Source organism: Ambystoma mexicanum, chromosome 7p (assembly GCF_040938575.1).
Source record: "Ambystoma mexicanum isolate Mex_15411 chromosome 7p, UKY_AmexF1_1, whole genome shotgun sequence".
NCBI lineage: Eukaryota > Metazoa > Chordata > Amphibia > Caudata > Ambystomatidae > Ambystoma > Ambystoma mexicanum.
In genome coordinates, this window is record NC_090939.1 from 891924773 (window position 1) to 891951497 (window position 26725).

The 26725-nt window shown below is 47.2% G+C and overlaps 1 protein-coding gene across 1 annotated transcript in view; it reads left to right on the plus strand.

Moving 5' to 3' along the window:
- The window catches only part of GRTP1 (growth hormone regulated TBC protein 1), a 987655-nt gene that overhangs the window by 408892 nt on the left and 552038 nt on the right, over nt 1-26725 (plus strand). The window contains exon 4 of the mRNA XM_069637149.1: nt 8795-8919. Coding sequence (XP_069493250.1) covers nt 8795-8919 — 125 coding nt within the window. The remainder of the gene's footprint in view (nt 1-8794; nt 8920-26725) is intronic.

The following is a 26725-nucleotide window of genomic DNA, read 5'->3' on the forward strand; positions in this document are numbered from 1 at the left end:
AGGACCCTAGATTATTTGGTCCTTTGTGATTGGGTTGGCTTCAACCCCATGCATAAATCTCCACTTTGCTTAGCAGCACGCAGAACGGTCAACCAGGTGCAGGGTGTCCCCCAATTCACCCTGCCCCCCTTCAATCAATCATCACTTTATGGGCTATGTGCCAATTAGTTCACTTTGGTAGGCCTCGAAACTGCATCTCCTTGTCTCGAAAAAGTCTGATATCTCTGTCTGGGCGGTGCCAAGCGTAGGTGTGAAACTGTGCCTCTTCTCGCTCGGCTGGTCACGTGCTAGCACACCATGGATTTGCCTTGTTTCTTTCAATTTGTGTATTTGATTTTCGTTTCACCCGCCACCTGTCTCGCCTTCTTATCTCGATCCTTCAGAGGCAGGATATTCTGTTCTTAGCTTCTATTAAAAGTAGCTACTGTCCATAGCTTCTATTGATATGACCTTGGCTTCCCCGGCACAAGCTGCCTCTGCTGAGTTTCGATTCAGCCTTCTTTCCTTGCGTTTCGAGAATATGACATTTCTTGTGTTTGGCCTATAGTAACCTGAGTTGGTTCTGCTTTTTATGCAAAGTGGACTCGCACTTGTATAACATGCTTCATTTTGAGGTAGATTGTGTACAATGGCGCTTGCCGCTCTATTTATCTACTTAGCATAGCAAGCCGCACTGTTTTCTTTGCTTTCTTGCGGTTACAAGCATATGTACAGGCGTTAGTTGGTTGAATATCTTCATCCTGCTTATAGTTTAAACTCCTTTGCTTTTTATCAACGTTCTCTTCTTTAGTTTCACAATACCTTTTATTTATAATGTTTTGTTTCTTGGTGTCCTCCTTGAGTTATCATATCTTCTATGGGTGCGTTAGTCCAGACCTTTGTGACGTCACCATTCGTCTTCCATTAAGGACCTTTTGGTTTCTTCCTGTACAGTACTTAAGAAATCTTCATTTCGTTTCATTTGCTGGTAGGGTTTTCTTAATGTATACCTTACTGTCCATGGTTGTCTGGTTATTGGTACTTCAATAGGTATTGTTCTTCTGATAGGTACTGGGCAGAGCCCAACTGTGGCTCTCTGCTGGTTTATCTGCTAATCATACGTCACATATTTCGGTGTGAATGTTCCCGGTACTTTAAAATGGGCGACTGGAGTGCAGGCTATATTTGGGACCTTCTCCACAGGTTATTTTGTTCTGCTCCCAATGTCACCCCTTGTTGCTTCTCTGCTCCCTCCTCCACAAAGCCTCGGGGACACTTGTCCAGCGCTCTGTCCGTCCTCCACCTGAGAAACAGTCTTCTCCTCGTTTCCCATGCGAAACTGGAGCCTTGGCGGGAAGAGCCACCGGTATCTCATCTTCCCCTTGTTAAGTTGTCCATGACTGGTTTAAACAGCCTTCTCCGCGCTAGTGTTGACTAAGACAAGTCGTCATATAATTGAATTTCGCTCCCCCTCAGCCAAATGTTCCCTTCCTTGCCACACTCATAAGCCGTGAATTATCTTTGAAGCTGTGCATCTTCACCAGAACATCACTTCGCCTGGCCCTTGGCTCCACTTTCCGACTACCCACCTTATGCACTCTTTCATTCTCCATTTTCCGGCCTGTTCCCCCTCTGTGAAGTCTATGAACATCATCCAGGTGCAACCCTCTAGGTCCGGGCATTCCCAACCCCGCCTTCAGGTCATTGATCCGGATATTGTCCCTTCTTGATGTGTTTTCCAAATCCTCTCACTTTTCTTCCAAGGCTCCCATCTTCTCATCTGCGCCTTGTGCCTGTTGTGCTAGTTCCGGAACATTTCCGGCCAGTGCTGTGATGTGCCCCTCCACTTCCATCACTCACTCACCAAGTGCATCAATATCTCTGCAGTTCGCTGTGATCGCCTGTGAGAGTTCCTCCCTTATACTGGCTGTCTCTGCTTTAACCGTCTCAGTTATCTCCCCCTTAAACTTGGTTAGGAATGCATGCAGGTCTTCCTTGGTGAACACCATTTCTTCGCACTGAGTGCGGTCTGGTTCCCAAAGTTGAACGTAGTCTGTGTACCCCTGCTGGTGTCCCTTGTGCTCCTGAGTTCCGTATGTGGTGCCTTTCCTCTTCGGTCCCATCTACATTCTCTGTGCCACCACCACTAGCTTGGTTCACCCCTTCTTGGGGGACGCTCTGCCACTCCTCCCCCGCTTATTGCCCCTTCAATACTGTCCCCCGTTGGGGCGCTTCGTTGGCTGGTGGGTGTGCTCCCCAGCTGATCTCCCCTCTGTGTGCTGGGTCAAGCCGTCTGCTCCTGCCCACCACATCCAGCTTCTGGCACCCGGCAAACCGCCATGCACACTGGCAGGTCCACTTTCCCGGCCCCCTGCTGGCCCTTCTGTCTAATAGTCCTGCTAGCACACTCTCCTCATGCAGTGGTCTCTCTGGACTCCTTCTTGCCTCTCCCAGCAAGACCTGTTTACCTGCTCTCCAGCTTCCTTGGCAAGCTTTCCCCTTCTTACTTGTGCCTTCCTCCTTGGTAAGCAGTCCACAGCCCTCTCTGTCTAACAACATTTTAGTCCTCTTCGTGCCCCCGATGCATCCTGGCCAATAGGTTGTCTGCCTATTTCGCTTGTATATAATAATGCTGCCTAACATATATTAATGTCTTCTCAGCTAGTATAGTTCAAATATTTTCAAGCTGACCCACAACCACCCTGAATGTTCTAAGGTTAGACCTAGAGGGGTTTCTTTCTAGGAGCATTTGTTCTTCCTGTAGTTCCCTCTTGCGATTTTTCTCTAATGACCTCAACTGCCTTTCTCTCTGAGCTTTTAGGGATATCAATTTGCCCATAATGACCGCTATGAACGCATCCCATGTCGAACTCTCCGACGTCTGAGATGTCGGTTTGTCCTCAAAGTATTTGCTAATCCTTCCCTTTCTCCTCTCCATCAAAACTGGGTCTTTAAGTAGTTCTTGGAAGTTCCATCTCCACAGCCTTCCTCCCCTTTGTGGTAGACCTAGTTTTGTCTGCACCAGGGCATGATACATAGTTCCTATTAGCACTCAAGGCGGGTGGCGCAGCCAATCAAGTTGCTCGGATTGCGGGCTGAATCCCATGGTCCAAGCCTGCGGTTCGAGCGACCTAGCGGTTGCTTCCCCTGCCCTGCCATCGTCCCCCCAACCCTAGCTTCCCATAACATAGTTTTCCCCACCCTCGCTTACCTGACTCCTGTGGCGGCTGCAGCCCTCCACCGCTGCTTCTCCGACTTCCTTCTTCCTGCTGCCATGGAAATGGAAGAGGGTCTCCGCTTGGAGCCCCATCTTCTAGTTCCTTGGCTGCCATCTTTACATAGTCTTTTCTAATAATGAACAGGACCCCACGAGGCGTCCTGTTCATTCATAGAAAAGACACTGCTATCTGCACCCCGGGTTACCGGATTGGCAACCTGGGATGCTAATGGTGTTAGTAACCCATTCCACAGGCTATACCGGTGGGGGGGTAACATCCGTGCACTCTTTAAAAGCCCATGCTTCGCTTGGGCCTTTAACTCAGGCTCCTGGGCCGTTACCACCGGTATAGCCGGTGGAACGGGTTACTAACGCCATATTCATACATCCTCCACTCGGCCTAATAACGGGGCAGAGACCCAGATGTAGTATATCCTTGAGTGCATCCTATGGACACTGGAGAAAAAAGTGAATTCCCGTTCCTGTCCCCCTAATCTCCCGCCATACAAACCTAAGCTTCATCACTTCCATTTCCTTCTTGGGTGCTCTGGATGGGTGCTCTGGATGCCGCTCCGCTCCCCTGTGTTCTTCCCTGATGTCTATGGAGGATCGGGGACCAAATGAGGTTGATGTCGCCCTTCAGAATTATATTGCTATGGCAAACCCTTCAAGTTAAGCTAAGACTCCATGGATTTTATTATCTTGGACTGTGTTCGGGGTGTAGATTGTGGTCACGGTGAAAAGCAGTTCCCGCTGGGTCCCACGAATTGCCAGGAAGCAACCTTCTTTATCTTTCTGCACTATTTCTATCGCCAAATACGACCTGTTCCTGAAAGCCACTAGCACTCCAAGTCTTGCTGCCAGTCGTAGCATGACAAATCTCTGAGTAGTTCTTGGACTTCACTATTTCTATCCTGCCTGAGTAAATTGCTCTCATGTAGAGCTATGATAGCTGGTTTTCGTTCTTTTTGTCCTCTTAACCAAGGAGTTCAGTTCTCTAATATTTTGTGTCAAGAGTTTTGTGATCCTTTGTTGGATCTCTTCCTTTGCAGATCTACTTAACCGTGGGTGTCCCACCTTGCTCATCCCCGGAGTACTGCCCCACCACATTGCCGACAATATAGCATGTCCTAGTTATCACCCTCCTCCTCAATCAAAACCTTAAAACATCAATAATGCAATAACTTACAGCTTCAAACTTCCGTGTGATGGTTATAACACCAATAGGTCTCTAAGGAATACTAATGGCCAGGTTTTGACCATATAGACCCCACGTCTTCTAGGGCACTTGCACTCTTTAGGTTGGAATCAACGGGTATCCAGAGAGCCCTCCTTTTGATACAGTTACATTACATTCCTATACCCTCTCTCGAAGTGTGTTCCTAAGCATGACTGCCGGAGCAGATCCAGTGTCATGTAAGGTCAGGCTTTGCCTGTGTGCTGTGAGGGCTCTTCTGTGGTTCCTTGTCACCAACAACCATTCCCAAGGACTACTTTTTCTGTAAGTCCACTTTGGAGGTTTATGTCAATATTGTCTTCCTCAACCTTTAGTTGTAGTAGGCTTAAGCCCTCCTTTAGGGAAGTGATGCATCGCTGCGAGTCCTCCCTCTTAAATGGAAGGCTGAATGGGAATACCATCTATATCTGACCTGCCTCTTGGCAAGCTCCCTTACCACTGAGCCCATCTCTCTGCACTTTTAAGAGTGCTTAGGGGAAGTTCTTGATACAGTTGGACCTCTTTTCCCCAACTTTGCAACCTTTCCCTTTATCTCCGATATAGACTAAGTCAGGCCAGTTTTAAGGGAGTTACACTGCTCTTGGAAGGAGGCCATGAAGATGTCCTGCAACGTCTTTAGGCACTGCTGGAGGTCATTTTTAGAGATGCCCCTGTTAAGTGAGAGATCCTTCTCTCCCATTGCAGCCATGCTGCTACTGGCCTCTGTGTAGGACCAGAAGGATCAAAGACGCATGAAGACATTTTTACCATATAGTTTATTCAAAGTTAAATGAGGCCTACCCTTCCCTATGTCTATTGGGTGTTCCCTACCTATTTTACTAACTAACTTGGTGATTGCCAGTCAGAGTGAATGTCCAAAGCAAGTCCGTCCATTGTCCATAACCTATCTGACCTACCACTAGTATAACTAAGGCCAGGAGAATGACTCCCTTCTCCTGGGTGCTGTGTGTGTTCTGTTTTTTTGGTTTAAATGTTTTGGTTCTACTCAAAGACCATATGCAAATAGTCTCTGCATATCCAACTGCAGTTCTTTTAGGGGACTGGTAGCTTCCTCGTCCTTTTCTTTCGTAGAGATGATCTTTGTTCTGTGTGGTACCTTGCATGCACATGAGCTAGGTGCTGCTGTGAGAATGATGAATGGAATGTAGAATGTGTGGAGCTGGAGGTTCTCGGGGTGACGGTTGTGGGGATTTCAGCATGGGACTGTGAGCTGGAAAGATACATTCACCCTGTGTTCTGATCTGACCTGAGCTAATCTGTGACTGAAGAAATAAAGTACATGCCCTTCTTTTTGTGCATACCGTCTCCTGCCTGGTTCCTGCATTGTGTCCCTATGCTGAATACTACATTTTGGCGACGAGAAGTAAAAGGGGCCTTTTGCAGATTAAGATTTCCCTGCCTGGATTGGAGGATGAAAGGATGAGCTAAGACGAATGGAGAGCCAGCGTGGCTGATGAGAAGGGGTGAGGAAAAATTGATTGCAGCACAGGAATCTTGCATGTACCATGTCCTATCTGCAGTTGGCAGAAGTCGGTTGCTGCACAGAGGTCAGTGGAGTGGAGAAGGAGAGTGCCTAATGTCAAGGGGTGGCTTGTAGCTGAGAAGTATTGCGGAGTTGGTTGTGCCATGTTTCGGTATGGTGCACGATTGAGGAGGGACCGACCTCTGAGAGAAATGCGGTGCCCTGTACGGCGCTATTGGAGACGGGGCATGTTGGGACTTGGAGTCTGATCGGTCTTGGGTTCTGCAGTGATCATGGTGCTGCACATGATGTGGGGGTGCTGCTGGAGGAGATCGGTTGGGACCGTTGCTGATCAGGAGATTTGTTCAGAACTGAACATACCAACATGGTGTAATAACTACAGCCAAAACATACTTTCAAACACGGTGTACTAATTACACCCCCCCCCTTGGTTGCCTGTGATGTTGCATGCTGTTCCCCTTGCCCCCCACCCCCTTTGGTTGCCTGTGATGTTGTATGCCGTTCCCCTTGCCCCCCACACCCTTGGTTGCCTGTGATGTTGTATACTGTTCCCCTTGCCCCCTATCCGCCCTTGGTTGCCTGTGGTGTTGTATGCCGTTCCCCTTGCCCCCGACCCCATTGGTTGCCTGTGATGTTGGATGCCCCCCCCCCTTCTTGTATGCATGTGTTTCCTGCCTTGGATGCTCCTGGCTATCCTGCCTTCCCATTCCCCTTAGCCCTCTCCCTCTGCCCCCCCCTACATCTTACCACTGCAGGAGTTGTCTTGATACACTATTGCTCTACCATCACTGTGTTGCTGCAAATGCTTGGTTTTGACTTTATGGACTCATTTGTCTCATTGTGCTTCTCCCATCTCTATTCTCATGCCGAACTTCCTCTGCATCACGTACTCATGGTTACCCTGTATCATGCTGTGCCCATCTTCATCCTGAATCCTGTCTTACATTTGCTGTTCCCTGCAACTCTGTTATTACTGACTTTTGCAACTGTATTGTCTCTCCCCACTTGCTTCTCCACTCTTCTTCACGGCTTACTCTTGTTCTCTCCTCTTATCCCTTTCTTTCCCTCTCTCCTCTCCCCTTCCCTTCTTTATTCTTTGCACATACTCTATCAGAATTGTCCTCGGACATAGTATGATAGCTACATTGTTTGTCTCCTCCACCTCCCTCTCGTTTCTCTTCCTCCCCTCCTTCTCCAGCACTATCTGAAATGTCGTCAGGCTTAGTACGATGGGTGCTTCCACTCCCCCTCACCCTTCCCTCTTGTAACCCTCCGGCTCTATCAGAAATGTCGTCAGGCCTAGTATGTTAGTCGGCTGTGTGTTTCCCATTCCCTTCCCCACGTACCTCCTCCATTCCTTTCTGTGTCTTAGCTCTTGCACTATCTGAAATGTTGCCAGGCCGAGTACGATAGTTAATTTCACAATCTTATTGTTCAAGGCCTTGTAAGAATATCCCTTGCTCCCTCCCTTGCCTTGAAGCGCTTTGAAGCACATTGTGTATAGGTGCTTTACAAATAAACTATCACATCATATCATGCAAAAATGCTACAATTCTCATACTACCCATGTCTGTACAACACTCCTAACAATGTGCTAACATTTCGGTACTTGCATATTTCAAATCTTAAATAACTGTAAAATCATGACATTTCTAAACTCAACTGCCATTACACGACAACTTCAATGTCATTACTACTAAAATACATGTTCATTATAAAGTGCTCACCAGATCATCCGACTCCATACTTTATTCACTACTTAGTGTCTTAAAGCAGCTGGTGTGGCAGGCCTACTCTTCCTGGTGATGCTGCGCGGCATCATTCTAAACCTCCCAATCCCACAGCAGCATTAAACACCTCTATCATCTTCCACCCGATCCGGGAAAAGAAGCAAGTCTTGCTTTTCCCTGGAAATAACGAAGTGCAATAATGTTTTTGAATACTGTATTTAGAATTCATTGTAGGTGTTTCTTAAGGTTTGTAGGCCCTGTGTTTTCACTCCGTTCCCCGCTCCTTCAAATTCAGGTTTTGATAAATAACATCACATTCTAGCACCAGCGCAAGACAGGCTTCAAACCACTTACTAATGGGGCTTGCCCTCACCCCTGACGACCTCCAGGATGTGCTACACTTGCCTCACTCCTAATCCTCAGCCGTTGCAATCTTTTCACTCACAAATTCACGACGAGCCATTAAAATGAGCGGTGTTAACACATTTTTTTCATTTGTTATTTTTAATAAAAGCCCAGCAAACTATTTGAATACTCGAACACCATTCTCACCATGTCTGATTGGGTTGTGGTCTACCCTAACCTACCAGTGGCAATGCAGCATTCTTGGTCAACCTCAGCAAGTGCCACACTACCCAGCGGTAAGATGTACCTCCATGTGCCTTCCTGTGGCCAGCATGTGCTGGGGCCTGCATACTCTCCTGCATTTCAGCTGCCAGTGGGTGGACGCTGTATGTATACAAGTGCTATCCATTTCCCACTTTGGTTCAGTGAGGAATTTTTCTGTATTTCTACCTTTCTCTATACATTCAAGTGGACAATACCAATTGATTCAATTAGTTTTGGGAACTGCAGACATTTATTCATGTGTGTAGGCGATCATAAATAATGGCAGGGCATTTGAACTGGACTTGAACTACCCTGGGATTTGCAGGGCTGTTGGACCACCGTTCTTGTAACTTAATCTCTTCTGTGCAGCCGGTCCCATGAATTCGTCTCCTAATCCCATTTACTATTAAACATGTATATGGCCCCATTTCAATTCATGAAATTGTATTGCTTGAGAATGAGACCTCCTCCTTTCGTTGACTAGAGCATTCAATCGCTTATTTTAATGAAACATTTTTTTGCTTTGTTTTCTTTTGCAGATATGAATAGAACCTTTCCGGATAATGTACAGTTTCGAAAAAGTGCTGATCCCTGTTTGCAGCAGCCATTGTACAACGTGTTAGTCGCATATGGACACCATAATCAAAGTGTGGGATATTGCCAGGTATTTGCCAAAGCGGATGTGTCCTTTTTGCACGTTGCTCTAGTCCACCGTGTCCTTGAATAGTTTTCTTGTTTTAGTGTACCATGACCGCTACATAAATGCGACACAGTTGTATTGTTTACTTAAGAGTTACTCCCTATGTTGTTATGATGGGAAAACTTCACGTTCTATGGATAAAGTACGGGTGGGCAGTAACACACAATATGGGCAGCACCAATGGTTTCATTCTTGTTTTAGAAAGTTATTGACTGCTGCGAGTGTGCAGGGGTTGGCTATGTCCATAACCACAGTAATAGTCAATTTAGTGGCAGAGTAACCTGCTCCTAAATGTGCAATTTAACTCAATTGCCAATCTCTTAAGTTAGTATAACCAGTATTAACGTTGTGTTATACATCACTGTCTACTGTTCATGAAATCTCTAGACACAATAAATCTCCTCCTTGTGGAGTAAAATTGCATTTCAAGAATTCAACTGAATAACTCCCCATTCATGGCCTATGGCCTAAATACAATATGGAGCTAAAAATGAAACATCCTGCAATTTCTTTACACTTCAAGAAAAAAACATTTATTTACCCAAGTCCACATGTGTTTCGACCTCCTATGTCTTTTTCGTGGCTTTGATTTGGCAGTTAATGTATGTACATTTAAACTTCTGTTACAACCTTATGTGGGTTGCCATGTACTTACTCTCTGGGATAAACCTGTTAGGGTGCAGCTTTATCAGTTTCTTGCCAGAACTCTCACCAACACCTTTTGCTTCTATCTTTTTCAGAAGGATTGCCACAGAAGGGGCACTGAAACCTTAGGACTGCCCAGCTATAGGAATTTCCACCATTTTTTCCTCTTTTGATCTTCCTGCAGGCTTCTTTTCTGTATGCTCTGGACCCAAGAGGTTTCTCTCCCTGCATCTGGTAGATTACTGTTCCTGCCTCCGATAAGTCTTCCTCACTACAACTCCATCTTGTGAATGCATACACCTCATCATACCTGTACAGTCTAGGCCCACCCCTGCCCCCACTTTCTCCTTAGAGTTCCTTTGCTGGCCAGTTCTTTAATTACTGATATAAATCGGCCCTCCTCATTACACTTAGTCAGCCATGCTAGAGGTTGACCTGCTCGGTTGCCTTGCTCAGATAGCATGACCGGATCTATGTGATTTGGCCGTAGAAGAATTGTTAGCGGCGGAATTGACCGTAGTCAATTTTGCCGCAAATGCAATTTTACTGCGGCCAAATCTGTCCCCCCACCCGCCATGTATACAATAGGTCAAAACCCCAAAATGTATGTTGTTGGGGGTGGGGGGGTCTGTGATATATCGGGGCAATAGTATAAAACACACAGAGGAATCGCAGACTACCCCCTTCTGCTGTTTCTTATAGTTCTAGACCGGTATTAGCTTAAAGATGCTGACAATAAAGTTCACACAATTTGAAGGATCCCACATCATTGGCTTTTTTTGCATACAAAACCTAGCTTTTTATTTCATTACACAGATGCCTCCTATGGGGAGGGTATATTTTTTTCTCTAAAAACATATATAAAAAACGAGTGCATTGCATTTTGAAGTGCATCATATAACATTCATATAACATCCATCTTCTCTTTACATTAATCGCAGGTTAGTATATGGTTCCTTCCCTTTTCTTGTACCGAACCTTGTGCCAACCAAATATAGTTATCACAAATGTTCAGTTAATTCACAAATATTTTACTTTCGGAGAGAACAGCATCTAAGAAGAGGACACTACAATTGCTTTCTATTCACAAAACATGTCTGACAGTATCTTTGTGTGTGGTCATTTAGCTCATACCAACTTTTGGCACCCCTGCCGAGTACCCCTCCGGATATTGATTCTTTGAGGTGTAGCCATTCACCATTAGTTGCGTAGATGGATGCTGGTAATTTGCCAGAACCATCTTGGTGAATATCGGTCCACAGCCAAAACCCTCCAGTTTTAGGTACCTCCAATCTATGCTGTCGAATGCTCGTGTGGCATCTAATGCGGCAATCGAGAATTTTTGTGCCTCCCTGGCCCCCCAGTCTATTATGTCAATTACGCGCCGGACATTATCCTGAGTATGTCTCCCCCTTACGAAGCCTGCCTGGTCTGCGTGTATTATCTCGGGCAGTACTGCTGCCAATCGATTCGCCAGTATCTTCGCATACAGTTTTGCATCTGTGTTGAGGAGAGCTATGGGGCGGTAACTGGTGCATTCTACTGGGTCTTTCCCAGGTTTTAGGGGTAATATCGTGGTCGAGTGTCCCATATCCTTTGAAACTGCTCCCCTATCCCTGATTAGATTGAAAAGGCGAGTGAGGGGAGTTGCCAATTGTGTCTGGAATATTTCGTAAAACCGATTCCCTAGTCCGTCGGGGCCTGGTGCCTTTCCCCTGGGTAGTGCTGCTATCGCATCACACACTTCCTGTATTGTGATGGGGTCCCCCAATTGTCCTTTTTGTTCCGATATCTGTGGCAGTTTTACGGCTGACAAATATGACTCCTGTTCTCGTTAATCAGCAGTTTTTTATGAAAGTGGACCATCGTTTCTAGTTTATCCTCTTCTCCCGTCTGCAGTTCCCCTCTACTATTTCTTAGCCGGGTGATATAATTTTGCGCCTTCTGTTTGCGTAGTTTAGCTGCCAAGAATTTGCTCGCTTTCCCCCAGTGTATGTAATATGATTGCTTCATGTTTAGCAGTATTTGCGCCGTTCTATCTGCGGTATGGTTTTCTAGTTTGGCTCTAGCCTTTTTAAGGTCTCGCCAGGCTCTGGGCGTCTGACGGGTCTTATGGAGCTTTTCAGCGTTTCTAACCTCTTCTTCTAATTTGCGCGTTATAAGGGCTCGCTCCCTATAGTATTGCGTTGCTTGTGCTATGAATTCACCCCTAATTACTGCTTTCCCTGCATCCCACACCATCCTCCAGTCCACCTCTCCATTGTCATTTTCAAGGAAATAGTTCCCTATGTGCCCCAAGTGCAATATCCCTCAGGATTGTTTCATTTAGCCTCCATTGTGGTCGGGGTCTATGTATTGTCCTTTGCATTTCTATGCAGGTCACGACTGGGGCGTGATCGGAGAGGAATTGGACTCCGATTTCTATTTTTTTGACATAGGGGATCAATGTAGAGGACACCAGGATCATGTCTATTCTAGAGTAACCCCTTTGCACTGCTGAGTAGTGTGTGTATTCTCGGGTGTCCGGGTGGAAAAATCGCCACGTTTCTATCGCATCCAAATCTCTGAAAAGCTTTCCAAGGGCCTGTCTGTTTCACTGATCTGCTGTGGTTGGGGGGAGTGTTTTGTCCAATTGTGGGGCCATTACACAATTAAAATCCCCTCCTATTAACACTCGGCCTACGCACCATCCTCCCACCTTCTGGAGTAATTTAGGGATGTACTAGTCCTGTTATTCATTGGGGGCGTAGAGTGCTAGTATTGTATACAATTGACCATTAACAGTACCTTCACCCCCAGGTATCTACCTTCCTGATCCTTCAGTGTTTGTTGTTTGGGAAAGTCTAAGTCTCTGCTACATAGGATTGCCACCCCTTTTGTTTTTGTTTGGCTTGAGGCGAAAAACTGAAGAGGGTATGTTCTGCTCTGCATCCTCTTTTCATCTTTCTGGAGCAGATGCGTCTCCTGTAGGATCGCTATCTTTGATTGCATGGCTTCCAATCTATCTAAAATCGAACGCCTTTTAGCTGGGGAGTTTAACCCCTGGACATTAATCGAGACAATGTTCACTTGTTCCATTACTCCCTAGGTGGAGATTGTCTGCCTGTGGGTCCCTATGTTCTCGTTCGGTATAGCTTACTCTGCCTGTTCTTGCTTCTGTTTCATACAATCGTGGAGCTGGCTCCTTTTCCTTCCCGGACTTTTGGTTCCCTGCTTTCCTGTCCTTCGTTCCAGTTCCCTCCCTTAAGCACCCCCCTCCCAATCCTGGGGTTGCATGAGGCCTGGGCTCCCAAAGGGCCCCCCGCTGGTCACCGCGGGCTTAGGGCCTCCAACCCTTCCCCAGTTCACAATAGTCAGGAATTGTATTACCTGACCCTGCCTCCAAGAGTTATGACCTCCTACCTCCATGCAGGCGGTTCCATTCAGCCGTGCTGTTTTCTCACATTTGGTTAGAACTTTACTCGTTGTCTGTGTAATGGGCCGAGTCTGGATCTGTTGGGCCTCTCCGTTCCTGGTCATGAGCCGGCTGTGAGATTCCGGGTCTTCCTCTCCCTCGTCTTTGCTTTCGCTCCGTTGACCATTCCCATGGTTTGCTAGACGGGCCGTTCATGTTTGGACGTGGGCGCACAGGCGCCTCTGGTTGCTCATCCTCCAGGTGCAGCAACGCCAGGCCCTCTGAGCAATTCCCGATTCTCCTCTGTTTTCCTTCCCATGTAAACGACAGGCCAAACGGGTACGTCCATATATAACGGATTTGCTGTGTTTGAAGGGCCTTCGTAGCAGGTTGCATTAGCCTTCTTTTGTGGAGAGTAATCAGGGCCAGGTCCTGGTACAACTGTATACGGGACCCATTAATCGTAAGGTCTCCGTTTGTTCTTGCCGCGCGTAGCACCTCCTCTTTCAGACCATACGATGTCATTGCTATCAAGACATCTCTGGGTCTCGACCCTGGTTCTTTGCGTATTGGGCCCACGAGGTGTATCCTGTCGAAGCCAATCGTCTCCGGTTGGACATCTGCTAGCAGGCTGCTGAAGCAGAGTTGCATGGTATCTTTTAGATCCTTGTCCTGTACCGATTCCGCCAGGCCCTTGACCCTAATATTGGATCTCCTTGAACGATTTTCCAGATCCTCTGCCTGGAGTTCTAAGTTGTTTGTTGCGGTCGCCAACTGGTCCAGTAGCAGGCTATTTTGGTTTGTTTCTTCCGTGACATTCGAGAGGCCCCTTTCGACTATGTCCACTCTTTCACCCATCTCCGCCATTTCTTTATTGACCTCCTGGAGGGATGATTTCAGGTCCTCCCTTAATTGTTCCATTTGATTCTGGAAAGCTTTGGTCATTCTGGCATCCATGCCTTTCAAGCAGTTTAAGAGTTCATCCTTTTCTGTTTCCATTATGCTAGTTGGGAGGTCCTTTACTGCAGGAGTCGGCCCCGGAGGAGGGGATGGTGAATCTGCATGTGTTTGTCGCCTCTGCCGCCAGCACTTCTCAATTTGCCCTTCCTAGGGTCTCACTGGAGTTTTTGCTCTGGATGTGCCCGTTTTGGATCTGGCGCCTGGCATCTGAGTTGCTCTGCATGGATGTTGCTCCTGCGTCGCCGGGTGCCCAGTACCTCGCTCCTATAACTGTATATTGCTGGAATGGGCTGTGTCCTCCCACGTATCTAGAACACGGTGCTTGCCCTCTGCCGATGTGTACCTTGCCTCGGCGAGTTTCATTTCTTGTGTTGCCCTTGCCGTGTCGTTGCAGTAGGGGGTTAACCAGGTTTATTATCGTGGATGATCCCACTATCACAAGTCCATCTGCATTTGTTGTTGCCTTGTGCCAAGCCGTTTTCGGGGATCGGGCGGCAAACACTCCTAGCCAGATTCCGTGGTGTACGTTGTTAGGTGTACTGCTCCGTTGTGCCAATGGGGACAGGTGGTTCGGGATAGCAATAATATCGTCGTTTCAGGCGAGTCCCCACCTGCTGCTCACTCCTGGTTGTTTTTAGGCGGGCACATGCCCTGGGGGTGAACCCAGGGGCCACCACCTACTTTTTGGGGTAATATGCCACTGCCCCTCTCTCTGTCCGTACTGTTTATGCAGGCCCTGTGTCCTCCTGGACCTTTCGGGGAGGGCGGGTGGGAAGGTGCCCCCTCCCAGTCAGAAGACTCCGTGGTGGAGGGCTGTCCGCTCCGCGGTGCCCCCGATGGTCCGCGTGATCTTCTTGTGGGGGGAGTTCTGGGGCAGGGGCAGGGCAGTCTCCCTGGGCCGCGCCGAGGCCTATCATGGCCGGCGTCTGTCTTCGGGCCAGCGAAGTCGCCGACCCGCGTCTGCCACTGGAGCCGAGGGGCGATGTTACCTGGCTCCCTCCGCTCCAATGCCCAGGGTGGCAGTTCCTGGGCCCTGCGGCGGTGCCAACCGCTGGTCCACGCTCCCTGGACAACTTTCTCCCGCTCGGGTGGGGGGGCGGGAAGAGGGGGGCCTGCGTCCCGTACAGGGGACCCGCTCCGGGCTCACCGGTGCTGATGACTGCTCGCCGGGCCCCCTCTGACGTGTGCGATGAGCTGGCTGAGGGGGGAGAAGGGCCCTGCTTCCCCCGCTTGTCCCTCGGGCTCCGGCGGGTCCCGACTCCACTGGCAGCGTCACGGCCGTGTAGCACTCCAGCACTTCTCCCCGTACAGGCTGCGGTGCTCGATCTCAGCCCTACAGGGGTCCCCGAGCGGGGGAGGCCCTGGGGGGGCACCAGCCGATCTGGCTGATTCTGTCCACCTGGAGGGGCTCGGGGGGGGTGGGGGCCTCAATCTCCTTTACCGTCCTGGCTTTGGCGGAGCTCTGCATACAGGCTGCGACTGCCTGTGCGCCCCCTCGTGGCTCCCGCCCCTGCTTTTCTAAGTGAGAACAGGGATCTATGTATGTATGATCTATGTATGAACCATAGTGGTCCCGCTGTCCAGCAGGTAGATTTAACCATTATTTAGAGTCCAACCCTGCAGCTGCAGATGAAAGTGGGGGGTCTACCAACAGAACATAAGTGACTTACATCTTGGATAACCAGAGGTTACAAAAGTGAACGAATAAGTGGACCGATGGTGCATTAGCTCCCAGATGGATATACATGTGTGAGATACCTGGTGAAGTTTGTATGGTGGATCCTTGCACCAGGGTTAGTGCCAGAGCATGACGGGCCATGGATGCGGACAGTGGTCAGTGAGGATCGAACAGCCAAGAAACTTTAACGATTAGACATGACATTTAGGTGGTACAAGAAGCAGAAAATTCAGTCATTGCCCATAAGGTCGACAGCAGGAGGCTGTAGGGGTATGTGCGCTTCTATAAATTTCATAGCCTCGGACGGGACCGTAAAAAAGTACAGCTTGTTGTTCAACGTGAACTTCAAACGTGCAGGGAATAGTATAGCATAGGCGATGTTCCTCTCTCTGAGGAGTTTCTTAACTCTGAGAAATTGGCGGCGTTCCTGCTGCACTCCAGTAGAGAAGTCAGGCAAGATTCTGATCACTTGCGAGTCCAGTCTTAGCTCTCCCCTCTCCCGTGCAAGGCGGAGAATGAGAACGCGATCCTTGAAGCTAAGGATCTTCACAATGATGGGTCTCGGAAAATCTCCAGGTTTGGGCCGCGGCGACAGCGCTCTGTGGGCCCTTTCGATGGTGAAGAAGGGGACATGTCGGGATTACCCAGTAGATCTTTCAAGAGGTCTTCCGCCGCCAGTTCGAGTCGGCCCTTCAGAGCATTTTCAGGGACACCTATAATGCGTATATTATTTCTACGCGACCTGGATTCGAGATCATCACATTTGGCCCTGACCGCCTTCATGTCCGTGACCAGAGTGGATACGGTGCCCTGGAGTGTGGCTATGTTGTCTTCATTGGTCCTGATCCTGTTCTCAGCCTCTGCAATTCTCGATCCCTGCTGGTCTAGTTTGGCTCTGAGGGATGCAACGTTGGCATTGATGTCATCTAGCTTTTCGTGGAAAGCCGCCAAATTTCTAGCCATTGACTCCATCATCAACGTCAAGTCTGTGGCAGGTGTTTCGACAGGTGGCGTGAAAACATCTTGGTCTCCGGATGTGTGAGCCGAGTCGGACCTCGGGGTGGCCTTAGCGAATTTATCCATGGCCCCGGTTCTATTGGCAGACTTAGATCCGTTGGGAATCGTGCAGGATGAAATTCGGGTGCGCAGTGCTCAGGGTAGAGTCCCACACAAGTGCCACTGACCTGATTACATGTATATTGAGCACGTTTTTCATTTCTTGAATAAAACCATAAGGGGGTTGGTTTGTTAAGGCCTGCGTTGGTGCAAAGAGGAAATTAATCTAGTTACTAAATAAATACCCCAACACCTAAGCCGATGATCATTGGCGCAAGCTAGAAATGGAGCCGCAGCTCATAGCAGGAATAAGTCATGGCAGCAGGAGAACATAATTCTAAGAAATGTTGGGAGCTGGTAACTCTTGGTCCTGCCCATAGAAGAATTGAGACCGGTATGGAAGCGATGGTACAGGACAAGGATTGGATTCACCATTTCTCGGCTTTATACTCTGTTAATAATAGCCAGGCGCAGCAGGGTCCACCTTAGTTACTTTGTGACCTACAGTTCCACGTGCCATGAGCTAATTTCCATCTACTTTGTATTTTCGATTAAGAACATATCGGAGGCTATATGTAAACAAAAGCCAAATCGTAGTCCGGGGCCGGATGGAACCCTGGCAGATTTGTTTCAGGCTGCGGTTGCGCTTTGGGCACCCATATTAACTATTGACTTTAAAGCTATTATCAGGTTTGAAATGGTCCCTTAGTCATGGAAACTATATAATTCAGCCTATAAAAATAAAAGGCGATGGGCACAACCTGAAATCATATAGGCCTATCTCTCTATTGGATTTTCTCTTCAAAATCGTTCGTCAAGTGCATTAGCAAAATTACAGTAGTGGGTCACGAAGGAGCATATTCTTTCTGATGTTCAACTAGGATTCCTTTCGGGTCTGGGCTCTAGCAAGCAGGCTCCAAAGGTGTATCTATAAATTACGAATTCTTCGTACATGAAAAGGGAGCGTTTTTACCTGGCATTTATGGACCTGAGCACAGCATTTGATCAGGTTAATCGGCAGAAGCTGTGGGCTGTGTTCAGGTCGTTAAATTGTCCCCCGGAAATCCTAAAATGATTGGGCTTGTTACACCAGAACACAGTAGCATGTGTAAGGAGCGGGAAAGAGAAACGTTTGAGTATTTTGAAGTTTTGAAGCAGGTGTCGGACAGGGCTGTGTATTGGCCCCTCTGCTGTTCAGCCTTTATATCAACGGCCTAAAGGATGCCCTGATCGAAACTGGGGCAGATACGCCCCAAATCTGGTGGCACTGTGTTTCCTATGATGGCCTATGCAGATGAGACAGTGCTACTGGCCCGGCCCCCCATGCTCTTCAAAACGAATCACAGCCTAAACCGCTTTTATGACTAATTTGGATCTTAAAGTGAATGCAGATAAATCTGCTGTTATGGTCTGCCAGACGGGTAATTATTGAATCATAGCTCCTCCAATGTGTAGTATTAACTCCCAGATCCCTGTGGTCAAGGAGTTTGATTGTTTAGGAATTCGGTTTGTGTCTAAATTCTCAGGAGCACCTCACATTATAAAGCAAACGCATAGGTCCAAGCAAGCTTTGGGTGGTATATCGATTTTATGAACGTATCCGAATTTAAGCCCATTGACCTGATTAAGAAGCTTTATATTAGTAAAGCTGGAGCAGTAGCTGAATGTGGCTCATCGCTATGGGTCACTCCAGACCTCCATCCAAGTCGCAGATAAAAGTCCTTGTTTGCCCCACTCAGCATCAAACCATAGGGTTCATGTTGAGCTGGGACTCGCTCACTTGGAAAACGAGTTAGCAATCCAACTTACTGTTAGATTGCATACGTATTTGCATTAATCTGAGAGCTTCATTTACCCAGCTGATTATCAAGGTCCTATTAACCAAAGGGAATGTACTGTAAATCATTTGGCAGAATCATGTACAATCAAAATTAACCATCAATGCGCAGCCTTATTTCAAAGAGCCTCTTATCATGGAACAAAATATAGCTACTTATTTAAAAATCATAAGGGCATTTGTGCAGGAAATTAGGGAATCTTGAAAATTATTAAAACCTTTTCATTTGAAGCATGGAATAATTCCGACAGGGTGCACACAAAATTATCCGATTTGGGCAACTCACCAAAGGTTTTAATGACGAGGGCTAGATTCAATTGCCTTTCCTTGAGAATGACTTTGCTTTGGTCAGGAAATCTGGATGACAAATATTGTCAATTATGTTCAGCCGCTGAAGAAAACCTAATTCACTTTCTTACTCTGCCCAGTTTACACATCCATTCAGAGTCATGCTCTGAAACCATTGTTAAGAGAAGCTGGTTTTGTTAATTGTCGTCCAGCTTGAGTCTATTTATCGTAAGCACACTCCCAGAAGGTGGGTTGGAGTTTTCTGACGTACTTGAGGCAAGCATGGTGTGCGTAATCCTACTAACACCTTAGGTAACTGCATGTGTTTACATCATTGTTTTTATTTGTATTTTTACCTTGGGGGGGAAGCATGGTGTTGGTATTAGAACTTGTTAGCACTTTAGGTAACTCTGTACCTGTATTTTAACATGGCCCTTTACTGTTTTTATCTTGATTAACTGAAATGTTGTTTTTTAGAACCATTGGTATTTTTGCATTTTTCCGAGTTTTATTTTTTTGTATACATTAATTTCTATTAATCTTGCATGTGTATATGTATTTTGGCTATGCTGTGAAATGTTTTATGGAATATTTTCAGAATAAACATGATATTGATTGATTGATGCACCGAAGCAATCCTAGTCAAAAGGATTGCCCCTCATGCAGTCGTCCTTCCTTTTAAAGGGGCATGCAACTGCATTGAAAGCATAAGCCAGCTAACACGCACTGCCTGCTTGCTACTTACCTCCTACTCTTCCTTGTGCAATCAACAATAAGCGCCCTGTATGTTGTGAGATTTTCCAAAAGTCTTTCACCCACTTGACAGCACACGCTTCATTCAGCAGTCGGCCAGTCTAAGGCTCACATGATTATCTCAATTCTAAATGACCATTAAAGCCATTGCCGCAATCGTATGCTGCAGACGTTCTGACCAAGCAAGTGAGCAGATGCCCATGTTAGCACACAAAATCATCTCAGATGCATGAAATAATGCCTCTTTACCACCCTCTGCATTATGGACGCATGAGGTGTTTACCTCGTGGTATTTCAGAGCTACCAGACTGATGTGTTAAATCCTGCTGCTTAGAAGTTGGAATACCATGTAGGAATTTCACATATTTATAACATCCACCCAAAATGCGGTGGTAATATGGGCATGTGTGATGTTCACATGTTCATCCTCCTTTGGCAAAGTGGTGTGAAGGGTAGTTTCCGACCCTTGTTCTATACATTTTCATTCACAGCACATATGCATTACAATACTCGATATGGGGCTGAAAAGGCTTTTTGTGCGTCCAAATATAACAAAAACATAACATGTAACTTCAGAAATGATATTTCTTTTGTAAACCCAAAAGCCCTGCGAGTCCTCAGGATTCCACGTGGTAACATTAGTTACTGAATGCAGAAATCTATTGTCTAATAAGGTATTATTATGAGGGTCTATGGCCGTGTCTTTAACAGATGTTTCTTACCCAAGCCAAGGCTACAAGCTCATGATTTTAAGGCTATTCAGATGTGGTATTCCCCTTCATCTATTTTTTTAAAGCCATACTATACACGTTGTACATTACTTTTAAGTGTCTGTAACCCCACCAATCAAAGGTAAATATTTCTAAAAGTGGCCATCTCCCAAAGCTGAAAAATGGTCACCTCCAGTGGCGTACTAAGCAGGGTGCGGTTGGGGGGGGCAGAGGGTGAGCTGGCACCCTGTGACTCTTTTAAGAGTCAGACCGGGACATTTCGCAGTGGGACACCTCTCCAGTGAGGCACCCTCGACCATGAGGGTGCCAAAGGGGAAAGGTGCCCTCTGGCAGGACAATGAGGGCGCAGAGCAGGAGCACAGTATTCCTGCTCAGCACCCTAATTGTCCTGGCAGCAGGACACCTTTCAGAGTGCATCCAACTCCAGAAAGAAATGATCCGATTTCTTTCTGAAGTCGGACTAGTGAATGCGCTCAGGGATAAACCAAGTATGGTGTGTGTTATTACTTGGCGAGACTGGCATTTGGGTGCAGCCAGTCTAGCCCTTTCTTACTGTGGTATGATGGACATTTTCTTCTGGGCATTTAGATGCCCACAACAAAACATCGTGCCACGGTAAGAAAGGGCTAGGCTGGCTGCCCCAAGTGACACTCTAGCCTACCATTAACGCATACCATACGTCGTTTAAAACCAAGTATGGTATGCGTTGTTACTTAGCTAGACTGGCTGGGGCAGCTAATGTAGCCCTTTCGAATGGATTGTGTCCTCCCACGTATTCCTCATCTTATGACAATTTGTATCCCAGCTTTGCTGCTTCGGAATTTTTTTTTCACCAGAGGGCGCTGTGTTCGAGGCCGCGGAGTTGAAGTCCCTCGAGGGCCGCCGTCGAGCGTTGACGTCATCCGCTGTATAAAGGGCTTGAGCAGCACCCGTTACCTCAGTTCCGTTTTTCTGATGCAACTGCTTCGTGTTACGAACGGCGCATTCGTTTTTTCCTCGACAATGTCCTCATCTACTCCCACCACACCCAAGACAGGGTTACAAAAATGGCAGACTTGTGGTAGGAAAATGTCGATAACCGACCCCCATCGGAATTGCCTCTGGTGCCTCAGCCCAGACCATCGGGTTGACTAGTGCGGTTCCTGTCAGGCCATGTCCAATAAGGCTCTTGAGGAACGTAGAGGTAAGCTGGCAGTGGGGGTGGAAACATACAAGTCTTCCAAAAGACAGAAGAATTCGGACAAATCCAGTCGAAAATCTCGTCGTGAGTCGAGAAGGTCGAGATCAAAGAGTCGCACGGGGAAGTCCTCCACGTCTTCGACTAAAAAAGTCAAAAAAGCGACGTTGCAGGTCTTCTTCCTCCTCGTCCTCCTCTGAGAGGAGAATAACTTATCCATCAAACCCCAGAAAAATTGGAGGACTTCAGGGCTTCGATGCTTAAAATATTCGAGAAAATGGCCCACACACCCTCAAAGTTGCCACGTGGTGATCATGCCTCTACCCACTCTAAAAGTGACAGAGGAAAATCAAGATCTAAATACGCGAGAGTTGAAAAGGAGTCGAGAGTGTCTTTGCAGGAAAGTTCCCCAACGCCTCATACAAAGCCAAAACCTCTGGTGCATAAATCGGTGTTAGCGGAATCGACGTTGAAGTCAAAACTTGACTCGACACAGTCGACGACCATAGCGTCGAAACCGCTGATGAAAATGGCTATGCCGTTGGCTGTATCGAAGCCGTCTTCGACAGCATCGAAGCATCCTTCCACATCGTCGAAGCTAGCGTCTTCTTTATCGAGGCCTTGACGCCTTTATCGAGGCCTTATTTGATTCCAAGACCCAAGTCGACGCCATTATCCATACCTAGGTCGATTCCACCTTCTTTACCTGGAAACGTTTTCCATCCTCAACCTAGACAGGAATTTTTCAGATCCATGTCATCCATATTTGAAGAACACTCCTCTGATGAGGATGTCACTTCAGCTGGAGTTAGGTTTGGAGCCAGAGAGGTCCCTGAAGAGCTAGTGGTCCCGAATTCTGAAATTACAGATCTTTAGAACTGTCTCCAAAATGCCAGTGGGTTAGAAACTTCACCTGAAGTGGATTCTGAAAGGCCAGACCCTACAGATCATGCTGATCCCAGTTATAGGAATCTTATGGGAAGGGTCATTGATTTTATGGGTTGGAAGGCAGCTTCCCCAGATTTCGACCAGGATGACATGCCAGACATCCTGAGTGAAGGTCCTTTAAAAGATCCTGTTCTGCCATTCCATAAGGCACTACAAAAAAAGGTGATGGTAAATTGGAATACTCCTGATTCTGTTTCAGCAGTAAACAAAAAACTTGTACCAAAATATAGGCCATCTGTAACAGATCCAGAATATTTATCTAAACATCCCTCCCCGGAAAGTCTAGTGGTTCAAGCTGCAACCTCCACTAGGCAACCAGCTTACCCATCAATACCACCAGACAGGGATGATAAAAAAGTTGATGCTTGGGCCCGGAATGTTTTTTTCTTCGGGCAGCATGGCTCTTAAATCGACTAATGTCACTTGTACATTAGCAAGATTTACTTATACCCTGTGGGACTGCATGTCATCAGCGGCTGAACGCATCCTGGAAGGTGAGGAACGGTATGGTTTCCTGGCTATAGTGAAAGTTGGTAAAGAGGCTATGGAGGAATGCCTTCAGTCAGGACTGGACACTGCGGATAGTGTAAGCAGGTCCATGGCATCTAGCACGGTCCTACTCAGATTTGCATGGCTAAGGAAATCTGGCTTTGCACCTGATGTGCAATCTAGATTACTTAATATGCCCTTTAATGGCTTGAGGTTGTTTGGCAGTAAGGCGGACGAGAGCTTGGAGAAGCTGCAGAACTCAAAAGCGGCAGCAAAATCACTTCATGCCGCTATAAGGCAACCTCAACATCACTCTTACGCGGGCTCATCTTCCTGGAAGAGTCGCCCTCCTCTTTTGGAAAAGGGAGGGGGCAGGCCAGTCGGAGAGGCCAACAGAGAAAACCCTTTCGTGGTGGAAAAGGGAGAGGTGCTAGATCAGCCACAGCAGCGGCTAATACCTCCTCAGCCACTGCTACAGCCAGTGCAAAGCCACTTTGTGGTCTTCACCCACAAGACACCGGTGGGAGGCAGAATCACTCGGTATCTGGGCCAATGGCGCGGCATTATGTCAGATGCCTGGGCACTAGAGATAGTGACCCATGGTTGCTGTCTTCCTTTTCATCAAAGACCTCAAGATCATCCACCGGGAGCCAACTCTGTAAAAATTCCAGACCCGCTCCTTGTGCAGGAGATTTTAACCCTGCTAGAGAAAGGTGCAATAGAACATGTACCTGTAGCGGAGTGGAACAAGGGTTGGTACTCTCCTTATTTTCTCATCCCCAAAAAGGCCAGAGGATTGAGACCCATCTTGGACTTAAGAAATTTGAACAAATTCCTCAGGAAGGACACGTTCAAGATGGTGACGCTTTCTCAGATCCTTCAGGCTCTTCAGCTTCAGGACTGCCTGGTTTCATTTGACCTTCAGGATGCTTACTTTCATATGCCAATCCATCTCAAGCACAGAGGTTTGCAATTGGTGGTTCTCATTATCAGTTTCGGGTTCTACCATTTGGGCTGACCTCCACCCCGAGGGTTTTCACCAAACTGATGGCCGTGGTGGCAGCAAGTATCGGAAGAAGGGGGATTCATGTCTACCCTTATCTGGACGATTGGCTAATCAGGGCGAGTTCACCTGAACGAGCCCAGGAACATCTGGCCTTGACTTGCCACTCTTACACAGTCTGGGCTTCTCCCTCAATTACAAGAAGTCACAAATGATTCCAAGCCAAAAACTCCAATTCATCGGAGCAGTCCTGGACACTTCCTCAGGGAAAGCCTCGCCTCCCGAGGAGAGAGCTCACCACATTCTGCAGATGGTAACGAAGTTTCAAGATGCTCAACATCTACCAGCATTTGACTTTCTAAGGTTGCTAAGCCTCATGGCATCCTGCATTTTTCTGGTGGCAGAGGCCAGATTGAGGATGAGATCCCTTCAATGGGCCCTCAGGACTCAATGGTCCCAATTTTCGGGGGAGATGTCATATCTTCTACAAGTCTTGACCAAAGTGGCTCAAGATCTCCTATGGTGGGGTTGCAAGGAGAATATCCTCAAGGGGGAAACTTTTTGGCAACCATGGCCGGAGATAACGGTAGTTACGGATGCCTCACTCACTGGGTGGGGAGCCCATGCCAACGACTTGACCATCAGCGTCGTTGGTCTCCTTCGGAGTCCAGACTACATATCAACCTATTAGTGCTGAGAGCGATCAGACTACCGCTGAAGGCTTTCCTGCCATCAATACAGGGAAAGAATGTCCTGATAATGACGGACAACACAGTGGCCATGCACTACCTCAACAAAAAAGGAGGCATAGGGTCACTGCCACTGTGCAGAGAGGAAATGCAGCTCTGGTTTTGGGCAATTCAAGAAGAAATCTCTCTATCGGCAGTTCACCTAGCCGGAGAGAAGAACATTGACGGCGGTCGCTCTGAGCAGGAAGAACAGTCTCCCAAGAGTGGGAACTAGCTCAGGAAGTCCTTCAAGAGATCTTCGCCCTTTGTAGAACCCCTCAAGTGGATCTGTTTACCACCAGTATCAACCGGAAGTGCGAGCAGTATTGCTCAAGGGAATTTCCCCTGAGAGGAGCTCTAGGGGACGCGTTCGTAGTGGACTGGGAGTTACCACTTCTGTACGCGTTTCTGCCAGTCCCCGTCATTCCTCAAATGATCAGGAGGTTGAGAAGATTCTGGAAACCCATGATCCTAATTGCCCCAGATTGTGCCAGGAGAACGTGGTACCCGGATCTTCTAGACATGTCCATCTGTCCTCCGATTCGTCTTCCGCAAAGAGAGGATCTTCACTCGCAGAAGGGAGGTCGGGTTCTCCATCCGGATATCAGGACCCTCAACCTTCACGCCTGGTTTCTGAAGGCTGAGATACAAGGATTGGGATCTCCTGAATGACGTAATGGAGGTGTTGCTTTCAGCCAGAAGGCCAGCAACAAGATCTTTATAACGCTGCCGTTGGAACACATTTTGCAGCTTGTGTAGAGAAAAGAATATTGAACCCTTTTCATGTAATACACCTATGGTGTTATATTTTTTGCTATATTTGGCAAATTCAGGTGTTCAAGTTGACACAATCAAGGGCTACCTCGCAGCGCTGTCAATCTTCAAGCGCACTGCGGAGGAGCCTTCATACTTCAAATTGCCCATAGTGATTCAATTTCTGAAAGGATTAACTAATGTTTTTCCTCCAACTCCTTTTCAGGTTCCACTGTGGGACCTAAACCTAGTCTTGAAATTTCTAATGGGTACTCCATTCGAACCCCTGCGTTCCTGTTCATTAAGATTTCTCATTCTTAAAACAGTCTTTCTAGTGGCTTTAACTTCTGCCAGAAGAGTGAGCGAATTACAATCTTTGTCTTGCAAACCTCCACATACAATCTTTCACAAAGATAAGGTAGTTCTCCAAGTGAAGCCGAGTGTTCTCCCAAAGGTGGTCTCAGAATTCCACATTACACAAAAGATAACCTTACCTTCCTTTTACCCTCCTCCCCATCCAGGGAAAGAGGAAGAGAGATTGCACAAGCTGGATCCAAGGCGTGCCTTGAGTTTTTACATTAGCAGACTTGCGAGAATTGGGCAAGCAGACCAATTGTTTGTGGGGTATGCAGGGCACAAATTAGGCTTACTTATTACAAAACAAACAATCTCAAGATTGATTATATTAACCTTTATAGAGTGCTACAAATTGACAGGAAAAGAGCCCCCTCAACATCTTAGGGCTCATTCAACCAGGGGTATCGCAGCCTCTTCAGCTCTCCAAAGAGGAGTTCCAATTAAAGACCTATGTGCGGCTGCCACATGGTCGTCCGCACATACTTTCACTAAGTTCTACAGTCTTGATTCCTCCTCTAGCCAGGAGACAAGATTTGGAAAAGCTGTGTTGCACTCTGTGCATCTTTAAAGGGAAACATTTCGTTTTCCTCCCGCCTCCTCTACACATTACTGCTTTGGGAGTCTATCAAAGATAAGGAATACGTGGGAAGACACAATCCATTCGAAGAACAAGTTACTTACCAAATGTAACGTTCTTTCGACTGGATGTTCCTCCCACGTATTCCTTATCGCCCCTCCCATCCTTCCCCGCGAAGTGGAAATCTCTCTTACTTTAAAAGGACTGCTAGAAGAAAGAAAGTGTGAAGCAGTAATTATGAGACCTGCAGTGTCTGATGGGCCGCTGCAAATGGATATTTGTCTCTAGAACATCGGTGGGTTGGGAGGCGACACTGTTGCCTCACTCGGACAAAAAGAAAAGCAAGCCTCGTACATGGAAGCAACACAGACCCTCTTTAAAACAATATTATTTGGT